At 31.1% G+C, this 24,966-nt stretch overlaps 1 protein-coding gene across 3 annotated transcripts in view; it reads right to left on the reverse strand.

The window, feature by feature from the left end:
• Nucleotides 1-681: 681 nt before the first annotated feature.
• Nucleotides 682-24,966, reverse strand: part of LOC106466221 (Ca(2+)/calmodulin-responsive adenylate cyclase-like) — a 94,467-nt gene continuing 70,182 nt past the window's right edge. For 2 of the 3 annotated variants that reach the window (XM_013926470.2, XM_022394185.1), the window contains 11 exons: nt 22,893-23,004; nt 20,122-20,249; nt 18,766-18,924; nt 15,395-15,539; nt 13,738-13,917; nt 12,903-12,943; nt 10,467-10,611; nt 9,913-10,010; nt 8,128-8,212; nt 6,704-6,799; nt 682-952 (listed from right to left, as the gene is read on the reverse strand). In XM_013926470.2, the coding sequence (XP_013781924.1) occupies nt 689-952; nt 6,704-6,799; nt 8,128-8,212; nt 9,913-10,010; nt 10,467-10,611; nt 12,903-12,943; nt 13,738-13,917; nt 15,395-15,539; nt 18,766-18,924; nt 20,122-20,249; nt 22,893-23,004 (1,453 nt within the window). In that variant the 3' untranslated portion in view covers nt 682-688. The remainder of the gene's footprint in view (nt 953-6,703; nt 6,800-8,127; nt 8,213-9,912; nt 10,011-10,466; nt 10,612-12,902; nt 12,944-13,737; nt 13,918-15,394; nt 15,540-18,765; nt 18,925-20,121; nt 20,250-22,892; nt 23,005-24,966) is intronic. The other variant, XR_002612142.1, reaches the window with a different exon arrangement.

The following is a 24,966-nucleotide window of genomic DNA, read 5'->3' on the forward strand; positions in this document are numbered from 1 at the left end:
TGATCTCGATGACGCAACAACTATTTTAAGTTTTACCTGAAATCACTCATTCATACTGTTTTATTATAAATGCATTTTTATGAGTTAATAAAAAATATATCTGATCCTTTTGTATTATAAATTTTTTCCATGATAACACAGAGGCATGCAAATAGCCAAATCCAAATATGGCTTATTACATTGTTGAATATCACCCAATAATGCAATAAGACACTACGCCAGGAAAAGTCATTCAGAAAAAGAAATGTTCTTTCGATCTCTTCTTTAAATATAAGAATTTGTGAAATAACTAAATAAAAATTTCACAAACAGAACAAAGAACTGTTTGTTATATTTTTTAAGGAAACAATCTTGCTTTGTTTAATCACAAAGTTCCACAGTGACTGTAATTAAGTAATCTAAATATATTTTGATATTTCTAAATTAGAATCAGTGTTGCTTTCTATAATACATTAAACAAAGTCCTATAGGATTTTTGTACATCTTAAAGCTTTAGATTGTATTTTTTGGAATAAATAATATAAAGTATAGTTTAGATAATCATAGAAGTTATAAACCATTGTTAATTCTTTCTGCTTATCAGAATATCTCTTTCTGTATCCAAAAATATTAATTTCTATGCTCATGACATGTTTTCAGTGAAAAAAAAATAGAATGTTCTAATCTCTAACAGTATTTCTTGGAATACTTACCCAGTTTGTATGTCATAACAATCAAATATTGATGTATGTGTCATTTCTATTACTAGAAGAAAAATAGCTGCCATTGGTAACAACAGGGCTCCTTTCAAGAGAATGGAAAGTCGGAGAAAAATGACAATAGGAAAGAAAGTTAAACAACAACTGATGTATATGTATTGTGGTAAAGGACAGGATCGATGATCAGACATCAGTGGTGCCTGTGTGATATTTGTTGTCGATGGAACACAAACTGGTTTGTTGAAGCAGGAAAACTAAAAGAGAGATTAAAAAATTATATATTTCAAATAAAATTCCTTTATTCTAATACGTAAGTTACCTAAGATCATAGTATTTTTCAAAGATACATAAATATGAAACAAGAAATACACATGTAAAGAAGCTTTACTTATATAACTATTGTATACATTTTGGGAAGATATTGTTGATAAATCAAATCAGTGATGAAAGGGATGAACTTAATTTCTATTTTTAGAATATGCATGTTACATAAAGTTGAAGTTGAAATATTCGCAAATTTGTTTTAGTTTGATTGAATTTACTCATGTGATTAATAATAGTAAATTGTAGGGAGGGATCAAGTGATGTAAGGAGTTTCAAAATCCTGAAAATATTGTTAGTTAAATGCAAGCATATAATAATAATAATGGATATATGAAGTAAAAACTATAATAAACAGACAAATGAATTACCAACAATATGGGCTTTTAAAATTACTGTCTTTGACACAATTTCTCTTTGTTTGCTTATTTGTTTTCATATAGTAATTTTAGTATACACCTGATGCATTTATATTTAGTTTGTGTAATAGTTTTTTGTTTTTTTTATAATTAATTCAGAAATCTCTACAGTTATATTCCATGAATTACAAACCCTGTTCTAATAGCCTGTTGCACCATCACAAGTTTTAAACACAGCTTAACTCTTTCATGGCACAAGCTCCACTAGTTTTGATTGTCACCCAATCCTCAATAAATACTGTCTCCAAGTCTTTCGGGGTTGAATGTAAAAGTTTAATGTTACTTTCAGGGTTGAAGGTAAAGGAGTATGTTACCTGCTATTATGGTTCATTATGTCCCACAGATTTTCAATTAGATTGAGATCTTGAGATTGTGGTGGTCATAAAGAAAGTGGTATCTTCCCCCATGCTCTTCCAAATCAATCACAGACAATACTAGCATGGTGGATGATGAAATTATGGTCTTGAAAGTACCAACTGCCTTGAGGATAAAAGTGGAGCATAAGAAGGTATTTGGTAGTTTCAAAGATAAACCCAAAACTAGTTTGTGGAAGGAAAGATGCAATGATTTCTAGTGGTGGAATGAATGAGACAAGACTTGGTTTGAAGCTAAAGCACAAATAAACACTTTATTTGTTGAGGAAAAAATAACTGCTGCAAAATATTAAATTGGACAGAACTGTTGCATTGTGATATAATTAGCTTGAAAATAAAAAACATTGTATGTAAAGGTAAATTAAAATAACTCACAAAAATGTATAAAAATCAGAAACGTATAAAAGTGTAAAATTGATATGAAACTTCAACAATAAGTTTTGACACCTTCAGTTCAGAAATGAATCTGCTCTTTTTGATGACCAAATGGAATCACTTTGAAAATGCCAAATTTGTATTCACAGTTCATATTCTCTCTATAGCTCTCAAAATGGAAAGGTGAATTACAAAAATCTAGAAGTATCTCTGCTTCATGTGACAGTTGTAATACAACAATCTTCTATACACAAGCTGATGTAGTATGCAATACAACTATTTCATGAAATAGTAGATATATTCTTGGACCAGACCTGTTACAGAAAGTAACACTTAAGGTTGAATTTAGCACATAACCTCAACCAGGTTCAGTTACTTTAAAACCCAATTGACAAGACGATTTGTTCTTTTCGATATCTGTTGTTACAATACAAGCTGTGAAACGTTCACTTGAAAAATCACCCATTACGGCTAAACTGACAATCCTGTAGTCTAACTTCACTTTTTTCACTTTTACATTTACTAACTTACTTACTTTCTCTCTGTATCTGCATGTATTTATAACATGCAACAGAAAAATTTAGAAATATCTAGCCCTCTAGTAACAGCAATATTAAACATTATGAGAAAAACTTAGAAGCTTCGAGCAAGATGATTCTGACTGCCTTTGATGTGTTTAGCTTCCCCAGTAGAACTGTGTTGATAGATCTGGTACAGCACTCTTTTCCAGTCCTCTATTCTGTAAGTCCTATTCCTGTCCCAAAGTTTATGTAGTGAAAGATCTTTCTTCTGTGCTTCCTTCAGTTACCGTGGACCTACATTCAGGATGTCACTTTTCAAGACTTGAAAGGGTTTTATATCTTGCTTGCTTTTCTTTCCTTGTGCTCTTGTGGTATCTGCAGATACTTTATCAGCCCTCTTTCTGTCTGGTTCCTCCAAACTTCTACTGTCTGGCATATTTCCAGTCACAAAGTCATAAATGGATGCCTTCATCCACATGGTTTCAAGGTCTCTCATGAGGCATGCTGTATCCACCTTTATTTTTACTAATGAGAAACTTCCTCACTGTCCCATTAATCAGCACACACAGTGTTTCATCAGCTACTAGACTGGTTCTCACTGCTGCGCCCAGTGTCTCATACAACCTTCACTTTCTTGTCCCTGACATAGCCTTCACCTACTGGCTTGTTGTGATTTGTTGGCACCTTTTGATGTTTGTCACATGCTCCAATCACCACTGATAATGTTAACCCAATCACTAACTTCAACTGACCACTGTTTAATCATGGAGATAGCATTTCCTTCTTGTGGTGAATCTGATGAGTTGTCTCTATTCTGTTTTTTCTGGAAGCAGCATCTATTCTTGTTTTCTTGTTTCTTACCAGTACCATCTTTGTAAGTAGCTCCAGCTGCTTTATGTTGATATTTCTGCTGTTGATTGTGGGTGATGGACTTGCACTCCTTTGCAATGTGCCCTATTTTATAACAAATAGAGCATCTCTTCTCCCTTTTATCTGTTGAGTTCTTTTCACCTTTGAGGCTATCCTGTTTCTGGTCAGCCAACACTGGTTTCAACTTGAACTGGTTATTCTTGAACTTGCCAGTTATACTCCCTCCATGGACTTCCATATACTGTTCTGCCAGCTTGATCATCTTGCCTACATCTTTTGATGCTCATTCCTTTAGAAACAGTGATATGTCAGTTGAGCATGTGATCATGAACTGTTCACATATTAGTAGATCTGCCAGTCCATCAAAACTATTTTCACACTTGGCCATGTCAGTCCATCTTGTTAAGTATTGCTGTAGATGTGCCACAAACTGAAATACAGTTTCTCCAGTCAGGTTTGACTTTTCTTAACTTTCAAAAAAAATTTTCTTTGAGAAGTTCAAAGCATTTCAGCAAGGCCACTTTTAATTTTTCATAGTCCATGGCATCTTCTGACATCATTCCTGCATATACTTGTAGGCCTTTTCCTGTGAGAAGTGGGCTAAGACAGACTGCCCAGTCTCATTTGTCCCAGTTTTGACTTTGAGCAAATCTTTCAAATTTTTCCAGGAAAGCATCAATGTTGTCTTTCTGTTCATCAAATTTGGGGAGCAGGGCTCGACTCAATTTTCATTTTGGGGTCCTTCCTCTTACTGTTGGGTGAGCTTTACAACCTCAATTTGTGCTCTTATTCTCTCTCTATTTCCATTTCTTTTTTTAGTCTTTCTTTCTCTCTTCTCTGTCTACACTCTTACTTTTCTAGCTTGTTGCTGTTTAACGAACTTGCGTAGTTTGCCATCTTTGAGCCCAAGTTGCTCACCTCTTTCGATCCATTTATCAAAGTCGGTTGACATGGTTAAATAGCATGGATGAAAACTTCAATGTTAAGTTTTTGTATAGGGCTAGATTCCTTACAGGAGGTGTCTATGACTTATTGGCAATAAATGTCAACAATGAAAGGACAGCACACAATCCACTTGTTTTAAATAAGAATATATATATATATATTCAGAACAAGTCAAACATATGTACAAAAATTTGTTACACTATTGTTTACCACAGTTGAATCTACAGCTTTAAATAATTCAATTTTTTGGCAAAAGTCCATACAGGCTGGTTCAGTTACTTTAGAACCCAATTGACAAGACAAATTATTCCTTCTCTCCTCTTTTATCACAATAATACAATCACTGATAAGTTCACTTACGTTACCTCATGGGTTACCACAGTTGTATCCAGAGCTTTAAATAACTATATTTTATGTCAAAAGTCCACACAGGCTGGTTCAGTTACTTTAGAACACAATTGACAAGACAAATTATTCCCCTCTATCTCTGTTGTTACAATACAAACTGTGAAACTTTCATTTTAGAAATCACAAGTTATGGCTAAACTGACAATCACACAGTCTTGCTTCACTTTTTTTTCCCTTTTGCTTTCACTAACTTACTTTAACTTTTTTCACTTAACCTTCATTCTGTATCTGGACGTATATATAATAGAAGACAGAAATATCTAGAAATAGCTAGTCCAATATTACACATAACAAGAAAAACTTAAAAGCTTCGAGTAAGGTGACATCAACAAAATTACAAAAGTCTATTACAACAATTAAACTACATACACCATGTGCGACTCATAAAGAATTACATAACAAAACTTGTCCTAACTATAACTTTTAAAATTATTAACTTTTAACACTCTTGTTATGAAAACTAAATGATCATTAAATATTAAATTGGCCCCCAGTGGCACAGCGGTATGTCTGCAGACTTACAATTCTAGAAACCGGGTTTTGATACTCGTGGTGAGCAGAGCACAGATAGCCCATTGTGTAGCTTTGTGCTTAAATTTAAACAAACAAACAAATATTAGATCACTAAATAAACTAACTAATAACTCTCAAGCCAAACAGTCTTGTATATCCAACAATGATATTTGTAGAAAGTAATGTGACCATTCAGAAAAATCTAGAGATCTAGTCCATGTCATGAAAATACACCCAGATTATTACTCCTCCACTAGCAACTTGCAGAGTGAAAACAATGCAAGAAGGTTATTCTCAAGCTTCATGGGGATGTTGCTAAACTTTGACTCTTCCATTCTCACAGAACAGCACACATTGAGGTTCACTTGACAACAGAATATATTTACGTTGGTCAACAATCCAATTCTGATGGTTTTTACAACATCATAGGTGCACCTTTCTGTTGTCATCTAAAACTATGGTTTGTGGACAGGAAACAGTTACAAAATTGATTTCTCACAGCTCAATGCACATTGTTCTTTTTAAAATGGATTGTCCTAGAGCATGTTTCATGTCATCTGTCAACTACTATACCACTGAATGCCTGTTGGTCTTCATAACCCTTTTTAACTGCGATCTATCCCTGTATTGTAATAGATTCTTCCATCCATAATTTCCCCTGCATATAGAATTTTTGATGCAATGTCTGCCATGCCATATAGAGATGATCATCTTTGATTTCCTAGTAAGTTAATTGTCTTTGTTGTCCATGCTTCTGCTAATCAGATGACAACAATAATGAATCTATTAAAGCCAAACACATCCTTAACCTTCCTCATTTGAAAATAGAGTGAGGCACAAAAAAAACAGCTTATGCTATTTTTACGGATGCAATAGTCCAATGTAGCACATGTCATCATTTGTTTATTTATTTAATTGTGGTAAAGTCAAAAAACAAATAGATTATGGAGTTACTAATTGTTTGCAGACAGTGTATATACAATACAAACATCTTTTCAGTGTTGGTCATTCTGATGGTAAAGTGTTATGAAATTCTTGTTTAGATTTAACATTTTTCTTTTTTTACTAAAGTTATAGCAGTTCAGAATATTTGCCATAGGTAATTTACTGGAACTTGATGTGTTTCCTGAATTTACAGTATAGCATATTTTGTTACGTACACAATTATTTTAACAAATGTACAGTTAATGTCACATGATCAACTACATATCAGAAAACATTCACAAACAAACATATAAGTTATGAAATAAAAAACTCACCACATTGACTTGAGCAACAGAATATACCAAAACAACAGTAAAAATTGTCATGGCAAGTCGAAGGAGAAATACTCGGCTAATATCCCATGAAATACACTAGAAATTAAAAAAATATTTTAGCTGATATCTGAAGCTCAATTCTTATATTCTATCTCAAGATAAAGATATGATATCTTCTTATCATTTCATTTACAATGATCAATTAGCATCATTCTAATGAAAACTTTGACCATAATATAGAAGTAAGAACATGTCAGCAGCAAATGTATCTCTATAAGCATATTAGACTGTCTGCCTTTCAACAAAACATTTAATAGAAATTTCATACACGAGATTTTAAGTGTCAATCAGTAAGTAAAATATAGTATCTTAATTTGCATGTGTGCGCCAAAATATTTCAGCATCAGTGCCATTTAAGTTGAGATCTGGATTCTTTCTTAAGCTCATTTCTATCTTCTTAGTAGCACTGTACCTTAAAACCAGAAACATTTTAAGAAGACCTTGCATCGATATAATGTAACAAGTCTTTCTTTAAATCCAGAAAACACAGACATTTTACTTTTGAGCAGGAAACAGGATGAACATATTTTGTTTAGTGTCAGATCTATGCTAGGAATAACTTATGCTGAGTTGTTTACACTTTAATGTTTTTTCTTCTTTTTTTTTGTGCATCCAGCCATCAATTAAATTAATCTCTTGTACTGATTAACATTTATTTTTCATTGTAATATGCACTGGTAGCACATAGTTGTATATTACAGCAGTAGTGGAGTATTACATATTTAAGTGGGATGTTTAACACATGGACTAGTTGCATAAAACTTGTGATTTATGCTATTACTTGTTTGCTAGTACATGCTACCCTGCCTTTGAAGGCACTTAGTATTGGAATTATTGTATGTTCAGTTTGTAGTAAATGTACACAAAAGAAACACTGGAACTCATAATGTCTAACTAAATTTTGTCATTTATCTAGCATTAAATGTATAATCATATATTTGGAACCCTACCCTGTGATGTGTCAACAAGACATTTTTTAACATGTCATACACAGTATAGGTAAAAACAAATCAGTGTTAATGATAACACAAGCAAGAAAACCTAATATCTTTACTTATGGTAAAATTATAACAAAAATGATTATTACTTTTAACATAAATATGGCAACGTGAATCGATAATCTTTTTAAACCATGATGATTGGAAGAAAAAGTAATTTCCTATTGTATTAAAAAAAAAGAAGAAAAACGTAAACTGATGGTTTTATTTATATGGATGCACTCAGTGAGATAAGAAGAAATGAAACCCTTCATTATTAATGTAAAAACAACAAGGCAAAAATAATATCTACATCGTGTTTACATCAAAATAGACGTAAGGTCATTTAATGATGTAACTAAAACAACTTAGTCTAAACATTCTCACCTTTGTTCGAGCAGCCAATAATAATACAAACAGTACTGATATCCAAAGAAAAGCAACAGCAAACAGGACTATCAAAATGAGAGTTCTATAAGATTAAAAAATAATGATGATTTTTGGCCTGACTAATACAATGTTATATGGATATTCACATAGCTTAAAAGTGCTTAAACTACTAACACAATAATGAGGCTTTGAACTGAAGCTTTTGGTATTATTAAAATTCAAATTTGAAACTCATTGAATTACTGATATATTATTTTAGCTTTCAAACTATTTAATGTACATGTAACATTACACTATCATAGTTATGGAATTATTTAATATACTGTTATACTAATGTAGCTATGTAAGTATTTAATGTACTGTTACACTAATGTTGCTATGGAATTATTTAATATACTGTTACACTAATGTTGCTATGGAATTATTTAATATACTGTTACACTAATGTTCTGTAGAACTATTTAGTATAATGTTACACTAATCTTGTTCTGGAACTATTTAGTATAATGTTATGCTGATGTAGCTATGGAACTATTTAGTATAATGTTATGCTAATGTAGCTATGGAACTATTTAGTATAATGTTATGCTAATGTAGCTATGGAACTATTTAGTATAATGTTATGCTAATGTAGCTATGGAACTATTTAGTATAATGTTATGCTAATGTAGCTATGGAACTATTTAAGGTACTTTTACATTAATGTTACTGTGAAACTATTTAATGTACCATTTGATCAATGTGACTACAAAACTGATTGGGATTTTTTTTAACAAATGGTTGGATTGCTAGTAAATATTTATCTGCTAGTTATAGGCTTTTCAAGTGTTTTCCCCAAGATCAAGGTATTCAGATTATGAAAAAATGTAGTATACTGATTAACAGATTCACTAATAAAACTATTGATTTTTCTAAAAACATTTAAGTACTATGCAGTGTTAGAACAAATACTCCTATATCTTCTTCTTTTCTATGTATTTAGTAAAAGGCTCATTGTTTTCAGGTATTATATTTTCTTCCTTTATTAATTATTTTGTTTATTTATAGTTTATAACTAAATACTTCACTACAGTAAATTGTGATGTCACATCATTATTACTATTTTTCAAACTCAAAAAGATAGTTTACTACATATAATATTAAAGGTTCTTTTAGTCGCTATAATTTTTCCCCAAGAAATAACGTTTCATTAATTTACTTGGTGTTTTTCTTTCTTTTGGCTGCATATGAATACATGTTTTTATAACTGTTTTTTTCATATACTCTTACCACCAGCAATTTAACTCTGAGACCATAATAACAAACACTAACTGTATTTTTTTGTGTTACACCATTACATATGTAATTGTACTTGTGAATCTCTTACAATCAAAATCAATGCATAGCGTAAAATAATTAGTGCCTAACCGCTTCCAAAATGGGTATTATGTTATGAATAACTATTTGCACTGACCTCTTAAGATACTTTAGAAACTGATTATATATTTTGTTTACAATAACAATTAAGGTTGTAGGTTTCTATATTAATATAGAGTTAAATCAACACAATATATATTAAAAGATGCAAGCAAAAAACAAATCGGTAATTAAAGCATTTTATATTTTAGTATTGCCATGTAATTTTAAGACAGCAGGAATATAAGTAAATTCTCAAATTATGAAGGTACTCTATTGGAAAGCAGATGTTTTTCTAACAAAATAATATTACAATCAAAGGTTTATTACCAAAGACTGTACCTAATGCTGAAAAGAGGACTTCTATAATAAAGAGGAATACCTTACCTAGGCAATATTATAGCCTGTATACAGCCAATACACAATAAAATTGCTAGGGCACAAGCCATGCTTGTAGTGAAGCCATAGTCTTTGTCTTCCTGATACTGGAGGAGTGAAATACAGTTACCTGAGAAACTATATAGTAGCTGGATAAATTGATAAGCTACAAGTTGAATTAACAAGGTAGCATATGAATAAAAAAAAAAAAGATTGTTCCTTCACACATCCTACAATAAGAGGCACGTTTACCCTTGATTGAATCTTTGGTATTAGGTATCTTTTTCAAAGTAACATTTATCCTATAGATGTATAGTGTTTACGTTCATTTTGATATATAAAAACCTACAAAAATCAGAAAACCTAATCTTTTATACAATGAGCTCTTGTACATGTAATTGATATTTACTGTTCCCATATCCTTTTATATGTTAAGCATTCAGAGTGACACATTTAACTTTTTAGATACTGTCTTAAAAATTCTGAAAGATTTAGAGGAACTGGTGAATTGTTTATACAATTGTAAGGATAGAAAAATGATAATGTTTTGTTTTAATACTTACTTGTCTTTCCTTCTGTTTATCTTTGAAACAGAGTGTCACTACACTGACATGAGTAGCTTTTTCCATGTCTACACTTCTGGCCTCTATGGCTTGGGCCAAGTACTTGTTAACTCGATTTGTTGGCTGATGGTAAACTGAGGAGTGCCTAACAAATAAATATTAATTCATTAAGACATCAGTTCTTAAGTAAAAAAAAAGGAACACTAATTTTAACTTCAAACTTTCACTGTTCTTAATAACTGAACATAAAAACCAAACACAGTGTACATATTTCAATTAAAATAATCCAAATTATGTTTAAAAAAAAAAGATTGAAAATATCATTAAAAATTCAGAAGAAAAAATATGTTTGGAACAAAAGAGTATAATAAATTTTAGGTTGACATGTCTCTCAGACTTGTGTCTGTATGTAGTAAACGATTGACTAAAAACTAGAAATGGTTAAATGGACAAAAAACAATTATACAACAAATAAAATATATAGAAATATGAATGGGAATTTTCATCTGGAATCACACCATATGTGAACATGGATGGAACAGCCAGATCAAAGACTCCAAAAATTCAGGAACAGGTATCCCTAATTTTGAAAACAATTGATCAGAGCAGCACCTACCACCACAAGGCAGCTCTTTGAATTAAATAATGGAATTAACCATCACATTCATTTCACACACACACGTATAGCTGAAAGTACAGAGCATGTTCAGCAGTGTTGGATATACTGTTTAGTTTAAGAGTTATTAGTTAGTTTATTTAGTGATTTAATATTTAATGATCATTTAGTTTTCATAACAAGAGTGTTAAAAGTTATAGTCATGACAAGTTTTGCTATGTAATTCTATACAAGTCGTACACGGTGTATGTAGTTTAATTGTTGTAATAGGCTTTTATAATATTGTTGACGTCATCTTACTCGAAGCTTTTAAGTTTTTCTTATGTGTAATATTGTTGTCACTAGAGGACTAGATTTTTCTTTCGCAAGTTATAAATACATGCAGATAGAGAAGTAAGTAAGTTAGCAAAAGTAAAAGTGAAAAAGTGAAATTGGACTGCAGGATTGTCAGTTTAGCCATAATGGGTGGTTTATAAAGTGAAAGTTTCACAGCTTGTATTGTAACAACAGAGATAGAAAAGAATAATATATCTTTTCAATTGGGTTCTAAAGTAACTGAACCAGCCTGTGTGGACTTTTGCAAAAAAAAGAGAATTATTTAAAGCTCTAGATTAACTGTGGTAATCAATAGTATAATGAATTTGGTTGTATATATGTTTGAATTGTTTTGAATATATACATATATTATTTTAAAACAAGTGGAATGTGTACTGTCCATTTATTGTTGAAATTTATCACCAACAAGTCACAGACACCTACTATAAAGAATCCGGCCCCATATAAAAACCTGACAAGCAGTATAATTTTTTGATTGTTTTTAAACACAAAGCTATACAATAGGCTACCTATGCTCTGGATAATGAAACCCAATTTTTAGCATTATACGCCCTCAAACTTAACTTTGAATCACCAGGAGGCTCACTTCTTGATCCTTGACCTTTGTGACTCACAAACGTTTTAACCAGTAGGTCATACCAAGCCCCACCCCCCCAAAAAAAGCAAAAAAAAACAACAAAATACATATGTGTTAATATCGTGTTTCAATAATATATGTCAAAATAAGTAATTAATAACTAGAGTCACAAAATTTAAAATACAGAATGAAAATCCAAAATTTGTATTAAATGAATAAAAATTGAGAGAGGTTAGTTTACAAAACATAATGCATAGAAATATTATTTGTTTTAATTAATAAAAATAGTACATGTATATATAAATACCCAATGTGGACTATAAAGTGAGAAAATATTAAAAAATAAATAGGCATGAAAATACTGTATGGTAGAAAATCTTAAATAACAAATAATACAGGAGTGACTATTTGTATACACATTCAAGGTTAAAATGTAGACAAACCATCCCCATATAGTATAAAATTAATATAAAGAAGTGTGCTTATATCTGAATAAAAGTATGAAATAAAAATAAAAGTGATGTAATATAATTAAAGGTGTATATGATGTAATGACTAAAGTAGTCATGAATTTCACCTTTCTATAGGTAGATTAAAATACATCTTTATTCACATGTATTAATGTAATTTTACTAAATTTTCATGCAGGTGTTCTGCTACTATGCCATTTTTGTTAACCAGATGTGTGCATCTAACAAAGGTAATAATGATCCTTCACAGCTCTAACAGATTCTCTGCAAACTTGTTTCACATATTTCTATAATAAATATAATAACACTGGAAGTTTGGAACACAAATCACTAACCTCAGAATACAAATATGATCCAAGAACCATGGGTGTAAGCCCAGGTTAATGCACATTCCTTAACATCCTCATAGGTTATAATATAATAAAAACATGGCTCACCTCTTCTTGAAAGGCTTCCTGATCTTATCTGCCATTTTTACCTAGACAAATTGAAATGATTAAAAATAAAAATTCAGTAAAAGCATTAGGAGAAGACTTTGTATTAACTTTTCTTTGTATGTTCTTATAAGTAAACATCTACTTCACAAACAGGGTTTATTGTTATTATATACAAAAGCATCCATCTTATGACCTAAGGCATAGTGGTCATAAAGGCTTTTTGTGTTTTCTCATGATTAAGACTAATTATTAATTATTATTGATTGTAATTGTTAAGATTTTTAGCTATCTTCTGGTAGGAGTTATTACATAAATGTAGTTTAACTTTCATCTGAAATAGAATATTATTGTATTTTGATACCTTTACAGTTATAATTATATAAAAGATATTTCATTATTATTTATCCAACTTGTTTTAAATTTTCAGTCAAAATACTTTTAAAAACTTTACCTGTTCATATTTTGATAATGAAGTTGCAAAGTCAACATCACAACATTATATAAGGTGTAGGTTACAGCCCATTAATGCATTTTTTATTAAATTAAACCCAATTAAAAGATACATAATAAGTATATATATATATTGTATTATTATTATTAGCCTGGCAAGCAAATAAAATGTAAATACTTTTTTTTTCAATAGAGAGAAATATTCATCATTTTATTAGTTAATAGGAAAAACTGTGACTTGTGGTGAAGCATTTACAAATTTCCAAAAACTTAAGGTAAGAACATTTAAGAATGATAATTATAACATGTAAAATATATTCAAAGGAATTTTTAAAGATTAAAATCAGTTTTATACAGAACATTTGTATTTTCAAATAACTTTCACCTTTGAGTTTTGTTTATCAGCAGTTGATGGAATAGCAGCCCAGTTGGAGAAAGGAACATCCATGCTATACTTCATGGACTGCAGAAGTTGAACTACCATATTAGATACATTTGTGAAAGGGAGTTTTCGACGAGATGATCCAGCAAGATGTCGCACTTGCAGTGTATTGAACAGTAGTGGCTAAAATATGCAGAGGTTTAAACAGTCATGCTACAATAAAGCACCAGATACATGTAGAAAACTATGTCTTCAGGAAACTAAGAAAAATTGATCTTCGATAAATTGGTTAGCAGTACCTTACTAGATAAAAGGTTCTGTGTTAATTAACTAAGATAACAGATACAGATTGTTCAGGAAACAAAACACTACATTTTCAGGACTCTTAAGTACATAGGATTTGTAACAATTAAGACAGGAATTATCTCCTGGGGTTTGTAGTCTTGATAGTTCAGTTGGAAAAGTACCAGTCTCAGAGTGCTAGCATAAGCTCAAGCAAGGTTCAAGCCCCAGGCAGGGCTTATTAACATATCTTTAATCGTTACACAATGTATGCCATTTTGAGGATTCAAGAATTATCATAATAAACAAAAATTAAAAGTGAATGTTATTTATAACTAGTGATATTTAGATACGTGATTTTTTGCAGGGCACCAGAAAAGAAATTATAAAAGGATCATTGAAATATACAGGAATTTAAGAGGACAACACACACACATTATAAATCAAATGTTCATACAAACATATAACAAGTATAAAAGTCCCCAGAAGATGGTAATACACTATACTGACCAAAAGAAACACATGAATATAAAAAGATGATAGTATAAATCTTGATATACTATATGAAATAAAAGTGGGTATTCATACATTTACAATGTTACATTTTACATATTTACATAGACCAAACTAGTTTTGAACATTTTATAGTATCAGGAAATAATGTGTATTTTTGAACAACACAGATGTTGCAAACTTTTATATGTAATCAATTTTAGAAGCAACGTTTTAGGTAACATATTTTTAAGTAAAATACTGAAAAATATTTACTTCATTACAAATAACAGACAAGTCAACATTTCAAAAACAAGCAGATCAGTGGACAGATATAACATTTCCTACAAACTAATTCTAAAGTTATGAGTTCAGAAGTTTTAAAAACTTTTTATAATATATTTTTCATTTCTAAAAACATTATCTTAGGTATATGATTTTAGAAATGAATTGTGATTAAGTGTTCAAAAATTCAGAAATATTTTGTCTTAAAATGGGATATTTTTCGTGCTTTCCTTCAATGTTTTGTAGAACTACACAAGTTGTTCTACGGAGAGATTGTGCAGCAGCAATTAGTTTTTGCACTTATTTTAACCAGAAAATAAAGGTATGGTTTATATTAACTGGAAGACATGGCTATTTCAAATATGAGCAGAACATTTTCACACTCTCTAAGATCTTCTTTCTCTGTGTTTGATAGTCATGATAGACTGTTAAACACGATAGTCATGCAGTTCTGTCTGGTTTTTGATAAGTTGAAACAGTGATGCTAAAATAAAAGTTTTAAGAAAACAATCATTAGATGCTACAAATACTAAACTGAAAATCTGTGTAAACCACCAATAGTAAAAAAAAAAAAATACAACTACAATACAACGTAGTTTACCTTTCTTCGTTGAGCAGGTGATATAATAAAGTATGTTTTGATATTATTTTCTCTCAAGTAGATGTTCCTGTCTGCCCCACGTCCAAGCTCAACTTCATACTCTCCATGAAGGAAATCAAACGTGGCCTGAGTGATGTGAACACGTCTGTAAATAAGCTTATAACTTATTTCTGGTATTGCCCTGGAGAGATTAATTCAATAACAAATACCTCAAATACTTTTATTGTTTCAGCCAACCAGTTTTCATGGCAGGGTAAACTTTCATGAAAAAAATATATATAAATATTCAATATGCTGCTTTTGTCAAACATTACTTATGATTAAGAACACTCTAAAGTAGTGGTTTCCAATCTTTTTCCAATTCAGGACTAGCTAGTTCTGACCCCAAAATTTCATGGACTACTTTGTATAATATTAACTGTTTAAAGTACTTTCATATTACATTGTAAAACAATATATTTCAGTAGCTATGTTTCAAAACACACTTTTTATTTTCAACCATTTTGCAGACCAGTTGAATCTCCTTCTAAACTAGCACCAGTCCACAGACCAGCAGGTCCTACTTAAGCAGGTATCTTTCCAACTACAATATAACCTACTGTTACCATTTGGTAGAGTATACCTTTTATTTCTCTATCCTATACGTGTGATATTATTTGTTTGAATATAAAAATTATTGCAGATGTGAGGATGCTTTTATAATCTCTTTTCTTTGGAGGAGAAATTTAACATACGTGACATTTTTCTTTAAAAAAACAAATATACATACACACACATGTTAGTATGTATAATACAATTTATATGATACTACTATCTGTTGAACAATGAGTAATCCAACAGAAAATGTTTTGCTAAGGGGTAATAAAATCTGACAATATAGAAGAGTGAAAAACTGAAAATGAAGGTTCAAAAAGTGCTACAGATGTAACAAAAATTAAGATATCCATCAGATAGCAAGTTCCTAGTTTTAAAATAATAGGAACTATAACTTCTCCTTATTCCAATAGATCCATATCCTAAGAGGGTTAAGAACTGGTAACCTTTAAAGGACCTTTCACCTATATTTATATTACTTCTTTTATTAACTTTATTTTTTTACTTTTTCTCTTGATGGGTTCTTTTGTTTCTAGCATAATTTTTTTTTTATGTAGTCCTTACTAAAGCCTATAAGTGGTATCTCTATGGAAAACAATAATTCTGTTATTGTTGCCTTATGCAAGACAAATAGGAATTCCAGAATTTTCCTATTACATATGATAAAATAACTACAGGTTACAGCTGCACTTGCTACATATTCTTTTATTAGAATTTATTAATATTCAACCTTTCTAATCTTTCTTATTGTGTGTATAAACTTTTAAAAACAAGACAAAAAAAAATGTTCCACATAAAGGACACAAATAAAAGTATGATACATATTACTTTTCCCACATTGTAGTTTGTACACTAGTTTTATATGTCTGTCCTTTATGCATGTTGTTTTTGTTTTGGCATAGTTGTCTGGAATTTTCTTAAAATATCAACCAAGTTAAGGAAGGTCCACAAGGTTAAATTGTTTCCTTTAAACGTTAAAACGTTGTTATCTTTATATAAAAGGATCAAAAATATATTTCCAAAAAATTGTTCAAATATATGAAGTTTTATATGTATCTTATAGAAATAAAAGTTAATTAGTAAATCTGACTGGAGAAAGAAACAAAAAAGTACATGTGTGATCCCAGAAATCTCTCACCATGTTTAAGAAGACAATGTTCAAATTCAAAATTTTCAATAAAACATCTTTAATTTTGAAATAATAAATTTTTCTATTTCCACATACAAATTTTATAAATAAATTATGCTGCAACATTTACTACTCAAATCTTATTAGTATCTAATATAATTTGTTCAACATTATGAGCTCTGTCTACTGAATCTTGTAAATCTCACTCTCATTTTTCACAAATGATGTTTCTCCTGCCAAATTACTGACATCAGATTTATTGGATTTTTGGTAAATTCAACAATTTTCTTGCTACCAATTATGGGATTAATAATTTCACATAATATCACAACCTTTTAAAAACTATCATATCTACATCTAAATTACTTAAAGTAATTAATGAATGAACAACTTTAATATGGTGACTACCACTTATTTTTACCCCCCCCTACCTTAACCCTCCTCTCTCTCTCTGTAGTTGTTGTATATTGGTTCTTTATAAAGAAATTAGATTGTTAGTTTCATTACATTCTGTTAATGAATTTAGTTGACATTTTTTACCATTTTCTTATTTTAAGTATTATTAGTACAGTGATCTTTCTTGTATCTTATTTGCACGTATAAATTTTAGGTAGTTCTAGGGATCTAACTTTATGTATTACTTCTGCTCTGTAAAGTCACCATTTGTGTATGGGATAGCTAAAGTCAAACTAGCTATGTCAGAAGAGACACAGCACATAATATGTTTAGTGAATTATTTTTCCATTTATTACATTTACCTTAGTTATTTTAATTAGAATATTAAACTCTTACTATTTGTGGAACAATTATTTTGTTAATTTAATTTGTTATTTTTTTATCTCTATTTTAGGTCTTTGCTGTATTATTTGTCTCATCCTGCTACCCAACTCCAAACACTAACATGTGTTGTAGTAATTTACCTCAGATGTTAAGCTGCTGTAAAGGTATGCAGTTGGAGCTGGTTAATGGCTTTCAGTGATCACTATATGTTATTAGAGAACATTATATTAAGTTTTGCACATGTTACTGGTGTCATGCTTCAAGAAGCAGAGAACTGGTAATAGTGCATGAAACAAACGTATATTTTTTATGTATTTTGTAAGTCATATTCTGTTTTTTCTTTAATATTAGTTTATTGTGTATACTTACTTTTATTATTTTCAGTTTTTCATTATGAGGATTATCTTGCATGGGTGGCTTAGTACAAGGACTAACTTAAATTTCCTAAGCTAAATGAACTTTGTGAGATATTACTAGTAGTTTTTCAGATAATACAACTAAAAATATCACTTACAGCAAGAGTACCAAAATGATGAATGGACGAAATAGAATCATTATAAGTTCAAATGGTACAGTACATTAGTTAATTATTGGGTTAATGTTTAGTTCTGATCTATATAGGTATCTTGCATTGATTAGAACTTAGTGATAATACACAAAATGTAATAAAATATTACCTCCTGTGAAACATACTTAAAAGTCATGGTCAAAACCCCTTTAATAAATGTTATTTTGGAAATACACAAAAGTATTTCAACTTAAAATACATTTATTATTTTAACACTTTCTTATATTGAATTTTTAAAAAATGTGTATAAATCATTTTTGCCAGGAGAAACCTTTCTTTCCTAACCTATGCACAACTCACCCAGGCTCACCGCCTGCTTCCATGTTACTGGCCAGTGTCACATCATTGCTCCATACATCATACTGCCACTTACGCAGGCCCAGAACCCCACACAGTACACGTCCTGTATGAATACCAACTCTCATGTTCAACTGTACATCTGTGGCTTCCACAACCAACCTAAAACATATCCAAAATGATGATTCTGTACCAAACATGCTGCTGTTACCTTAGTAACAGTTTAGACCAAAAAATAATTTTCACTAAAAGTAAAATGGAAAAATAAACAAAGCACCCATGTTTCAATCTAATCAGAGATCTGATAAGGACTTGTTACTACGGTGTTAAAACTACTTAAGTAGCAACCCTACCTATAGCTAATACTTGATATAAACTTAAGCAACTATAATCACACATTTACTTATAATTAATATCATTATCTTATTTTACTTTAGCTTGTACCTTTGTATAATGTGGGTGGAGTTAGCTGGACCAAACGTAGCAGGTAGACTCCAGGTGCCCTGGGAATATCGTTATTCTACATGACATAGCCCTATTATCCAGCCAAAATGTAGTTCTAAGAGTAGGTTTTCACAGTCGCTGAACCCGAATCTGATATCGAATTATGTGTAACTGAAACCTTAGAGATTCTCCGAATTTTGTTCATACCCCCAAGCTTACTATACGTGTTGGGGTACCAGAGGTGATGTTTATTTTCTGGTGCAAATCCCCCTTGAGTAGCTATGGACGTAACTGAGGATAATGGAAAAGCTTGCTGATACACTGGGGCCTCTATAAATCATGAGGGGGCAAGTATTCTAGGCTAATAAAAATAATCAGCAATATGATTAACATTGTTACTGATCATCCATCAGGTATTAAATAAAGTCAACAAATGATGGTAGTGACTAACAAAATGGCGTAAATCAGCCTAAATGCCCTTGGCAACCAGTCCAGTTCACAGAACTAAGAAAAAAAAAAGATTGAAAAGCTCTAGCACTACATAAAAGTGGTTTTCTTACACAGGATAACTTAATTTTCTAGGTTACTTTTGCGAGCTTCCGTAAACACTCTGAAAATCTCGTGGACTACAGTACAAAAAATATTTTTTCTCTAATCGCAGATGTTTCAAAGAACTTCGTAAGAAGAAAAGGGTCAGTAAAAATTCTTCAAAATCTCTTTAAGATATAAACGGAATTATGAAGTTGGAAAAAAGTACAAGAAGCTTTCTTAAAGTTTTCTCTGATAATAATAATAATTATTAAGTTGGTTTAAATACTTCAAGACAATAAAAACTAGTTTAAAAATCCATTGATAAGAAATGTAAATACAAGTTACACTATAAAGAATTTCTTGGAAAACAAATACTACTCTTACGCTATAGCATCTATCATGTCCAAACCCATCTCAACAGCACAGAGGGCGTGATCTACTCGAGATTCGGGAAGTCCGCTAACACAGTAGTAACAGTCCCCGAGAATCTTAATCCGAAGGCAATGGTTATCCTGTTGGTAAAACAAGAAAATGATTTAAAAGATATTATTACATGAAATGGCTGCTTTCCTGCTAAAATGAGTATTTATTTGATGGTTAGAGATCATTGTTTTACTCTGTCGATGCTGAAGCTTTATAAATAAAATTTAGAAGAGGTGAATCAGATACCGGTGGTGCGGGGCTGTAGCCATCAATCATCCCATCAGGCGAGTTTTCTGTTTTTCTTTACAACACAAGGCTACTGGTTTGCTACAACGTGTTGAAAATTTGGCAGAATATTCTGTTATATTTTCCTGAGAAATAGATATCCAATAAACATTTAGGAATCTGTGATTTCATAGAAGCATCTCTACACTTGAAGATATTTCTGTACATTTGGAATATCAAATTTTACATACTAGTGTTTATCAAGTAACACATCACCTGTTGAGAAATATTCCACTAAATTTAAAACTGAAAAAAAAACAAAAAAACATGTTGAATGTTACGAAAATTTAATCACTGTGTTAATTATCTGTCAATGTTTTATTACTTCTAACATGAAATTGTATAATATTTTTAAGAGGATCTAACTGTATCCTTAAAATATGGTGACTGTACTTAAAACTAATTTTCAAACTTATAACAAACTAAAAAGAGCAATAACCCGAGCGTTTAGAAAAATATCATTTAATAACCTGTGATCAAAGCAAGCTACCTACACATATCTAACATAACGAACATGAAAGAAAGAGTAAAATATAACTAGTCGTTTGCTTCTTGCACTATCAATTTCCCTATCCTTTGAAAAGCATCACACCAGTATATGTAAAACTTTAAGTACACCCCTGACAATGTATAGTGAAAAAATGACTTGTTTCGTTGATTTTAGTACACAGCTATACAGTGGGCTATCTGCGCTTTATCCACTGTAGAGTAGCGAACCCCAGATTTTAGCGTTGTAAGCTCATAAGCTAATCGCTTACCCACCGGGGATTAGTGAGAGGTGAAAGCCAATTAAACTGCTCCGACAGATCAACTTTAGAGTAGCTTATCATTTGAGATAAATTACTAAGACACGCTACTGTTTAAATATTAGGTCGAGTAGAAGGACAGAACAGACGGTGCAGTAAAAATAAGAATAATAATTTTTAATGAAGATACAAGATAACAATTCAATAGATAACGACATCGTGAAATAAATATTTAAAATTAATACTATAATTAAAATAACTAAGTCAATTGTAATGAAGAAAAGCAATTTACGAAACATTCAGTAAGCCGTTTCTAACAGTAAAGTACTTTCCACAAACGGTCGGGTTTATGGGGTTTTGATTTTGTGATTCACTGAACAACTAAAGAGCGTAAAGAACGGTCCAAGATACGATCAGTTTAGTTTCTAAAAAAAAAAGCATATAGAATAGCCCACGATATGGTTGATTTAGTTTCTCAAAAAAAAAAGGGGCATAAAGAACTGCCCGCGATGTGATCAAATCAGTTTCTCCAAAAAAGGCATAAAGAAAGGTTCAAGTAGCGATCGGTTTAGCTTCTCAAAAACAAAACAAAAAGACATAAATAACGACCCATGGTGTGATAAATTTAGCGCCCCCCCCCCCCAGTGGCACAGCGGTATGCCTGCGGACTTGCAACACTAGAAACCTGGTTTCGATACCCGTGATGGGAAGAGCACAGATAGCCCTTTGTGTAGCTTTGTGCTTAATAACAAACAAACAAATCAATTTAGTTTCTCAAAAAAAAAGGCATAAAGAACGGCCCACGATGTGATCAATTTAGCATCTCAATTATTTATTCTTGGTTACAAATGTTGTCGAACTAAACCAAAAAACAGTCTTTTTTGTTGTTAGTGATGGTGCATTTTTATAGTAGTAGTAGTATGTAATGTATATATAAATACATAAACATATGGTTTCTATTAATTTCTTCAGCTTTAAAAGAGGTCAATGTAATTTAACAACAGCCGTAAAGAGATTACGATGCCAAAAATAAAACATTTTCAATCATTTCAGTGGAACCTGCGTTACTATCGGAATACTTGAGCGTCCAAAAATAACAGCCTAATTTAAAAGTTATCTGTAAAGGACAGATTGAGTTTGCCCAAAATGTCTAGCCACAAGACTTGAAGTGGAGTTAAAGGTAAGTTTATTTCTGGTGATTTTTATCTGAGAACACAAACAAAGCACTTCCAGCTATTTGTAGCTTGACACAAGTATAGTCTTTACCACCAGCACGTGTTGCACATACCATTAAGCTGCTGATTCATGTTGTCTAATAGAAATTTAAAAAATCAGACACATGAAGGCAATGGTCCAAACGTCTTCCACGGGTAGCAGACTGACTCACGTGTTACTGAGATATTTATTTTGATCTTAGTGAACAAAGTCTAATTGTTCTATTTCATTTACTGACCATTTCAGTGTTTTATTATTCTTATTTGACGAAGTTTTAAACAATGCAAAAAATGGTGGATCAGTTTAGAATATCATGAAATAAACACGCTTAAATATAACTTGCGCATTATATCCAAGGAAACAAATACAATGAACAGCTTGAAAATGAAATACAGTCTAAGTGAATTAATGAAAAATAAAATATTTCAGCCGTTTATACAACAGAATAGTGACTGTTTATCCAATGAACTAAGATCTAATACTTACATTGGCTAGTTGGTCAAATCTTCCAAAGAGTTCGTTCAACAGTATAACAAGTTCTTGAGCTGTACACTGGGAGGCCAACATTGTGAACCCAACAATGTCAGCGAAAAGAATACTGAAAAACATCAGTATATACATAAATATACGTTTATTCCTACGCGCATACAATAAAATAAGCTCTTGACTAGCGATTGACTGTCAAAAACATGTTATAACGTTTCTTTCTTCTCTCAGTGTTTTCAGTGTATGTAAAGGGTTGTTTATATGCTGACAAAATGAATAGTTTCTACTCGACTAGCAATAATAGGATTAACATTCTCCTTCTTATTTCACTCAAACAAATTAACAAGTTTTCATATTTTAAATATTCTGAATGAATTATACAATCATATGGATAAAGAAACTGTTTCGTGTTTAACGAAATTAGGCAGTACTTTGTGTTACCTGTAAATTTTATAAAAATTAAAAGCTTTTAAAGCACAAATTAGGTAAGGAACACAACACAAATTTACAAAGAATATAAAGTTAACTAGATGTACTTCCACATGATCCCCAGTATTCTGTTTCAAGAGTAAATAAAAGCAAAATTAAGAGTAACAAATATCTTTATTTCTTGCTTTTGAAGTTCATATGTCATGCTGTGTTGTAGCCAAAAAAGTATATAATTCTTCTCTTGATTCATTGCATGCGCACGTTTTACTAACGTCACGACAGTACAGATTGCAACGTTAAATGTTCCTTTTAGCATCTACTGGCTGGCTAACAGATAACACTACTGTACTGTGGTATGAGTGGTTAAAACAGTTGACCCTTTCAGGAAAAGTACCCGTCTAGTTTCGACGTATCACGTACGTCAAATTTCAAGGGTATAAAAATGACGCACGTGGTATGTCGAAACTAGTCGGGTAGTTAACTTTATATTTTTGTAAACTTGTATTGTTTTTCTTACTTAATTTGTGCCGAAAAAAGCTGTTAATCTAAGGCAATAGTAATTCATAATACACCACTGTAACATTATATATTTATCTAAATAAATGTGACATCTCTTTCAACGTTAAGTAATTTAAAAATTAGATATTTTTGCACTCTAGTGGTAGTCACAAGTATTAATCAGGAAAAGGCAAAGCGTTGCATATACATAAAATGACATTCGTGTATTTTTTAACAACCTATATCATACCCTTGACTATTTTAGTCTAGTTCCTAAAATAATACCCATATAGTCGTCCCTGGAAGAAAAGAGAGCTGTAAATAATTTATCGTGAGTGTGAAATTATTACGGCTCCGAAACCGTGTACGTGTACCACGGTCGTTCAATACAGCAACCATGCTTACCCACTTCTCTTATAGCAATAAATAAAACTGTCCCCAACAATTTCTTTAACTTCGTTTCTATTATCGTTTTACCTTTCAACGCAATCATTAATTTATTCCCGTAGTGATTCTCGAACTTGTTGTTTAATTTTCAAATTGTGGGCTTGTACTTGCATAATAGTTCTTGTTTATTAACGAAGTGTTAATATGTGTTACTTTTCTGGCGGCTTGTACAGAAAAAAATGCGGGAAACGGTGTATCAACAAGCAGTAAAGATATTAAAGCAACAAAATCACCAATATAAGTCGTTTCTATTATTACGTCACTTCTTTTATATTACCATGGTTACGAGCAAGTATCCTCTAGAGAATTAGCAATATAACAAACTGTAACTACTATTTTCTTTTTTGTTCCTCTCTAAACATAATGGTTCAGTACAAGGAAAAACTTGCATAAGAGCGTCTTTACTTTCGTTTTTCCTCTTCTGGGTTTGAAAAATGACACATTGGCGGATGAATATTGGAGTCAAATATATCCGTTATTTTTATGGAAAAATTAGTAAATTCAATGGAGTTAATAACTTGGGTGGATTCCGTCTGTAACTTACTTTTTTAATTGGTGTATAAAGAGACCAAATAAGAGGAAGACGACTACAGATAAACAGTTCAAGAACTACAAATACTTTTTTAATAATGTGATTATCTAGATTTATTATTCTTGTTGTTTTTGTTTTTTGAATTTTCGCGCAAAGGTACACGAGGGC

Source organism: Limulus polyphemus, unplaced genomic scaffold (assembly GCF_000517525.1).
Source record: "Limulus polyphemus unplaced genomic scaffold, Limulus_polyphemus-2.1.2 Scaffold2191, whole genome shotgun sequence".
NCBI lineage: Eukaryota > Metazoa > Arthropoda > Merostomata > Xiphosura > Limulidae > Limulus > Limulus polyphemus.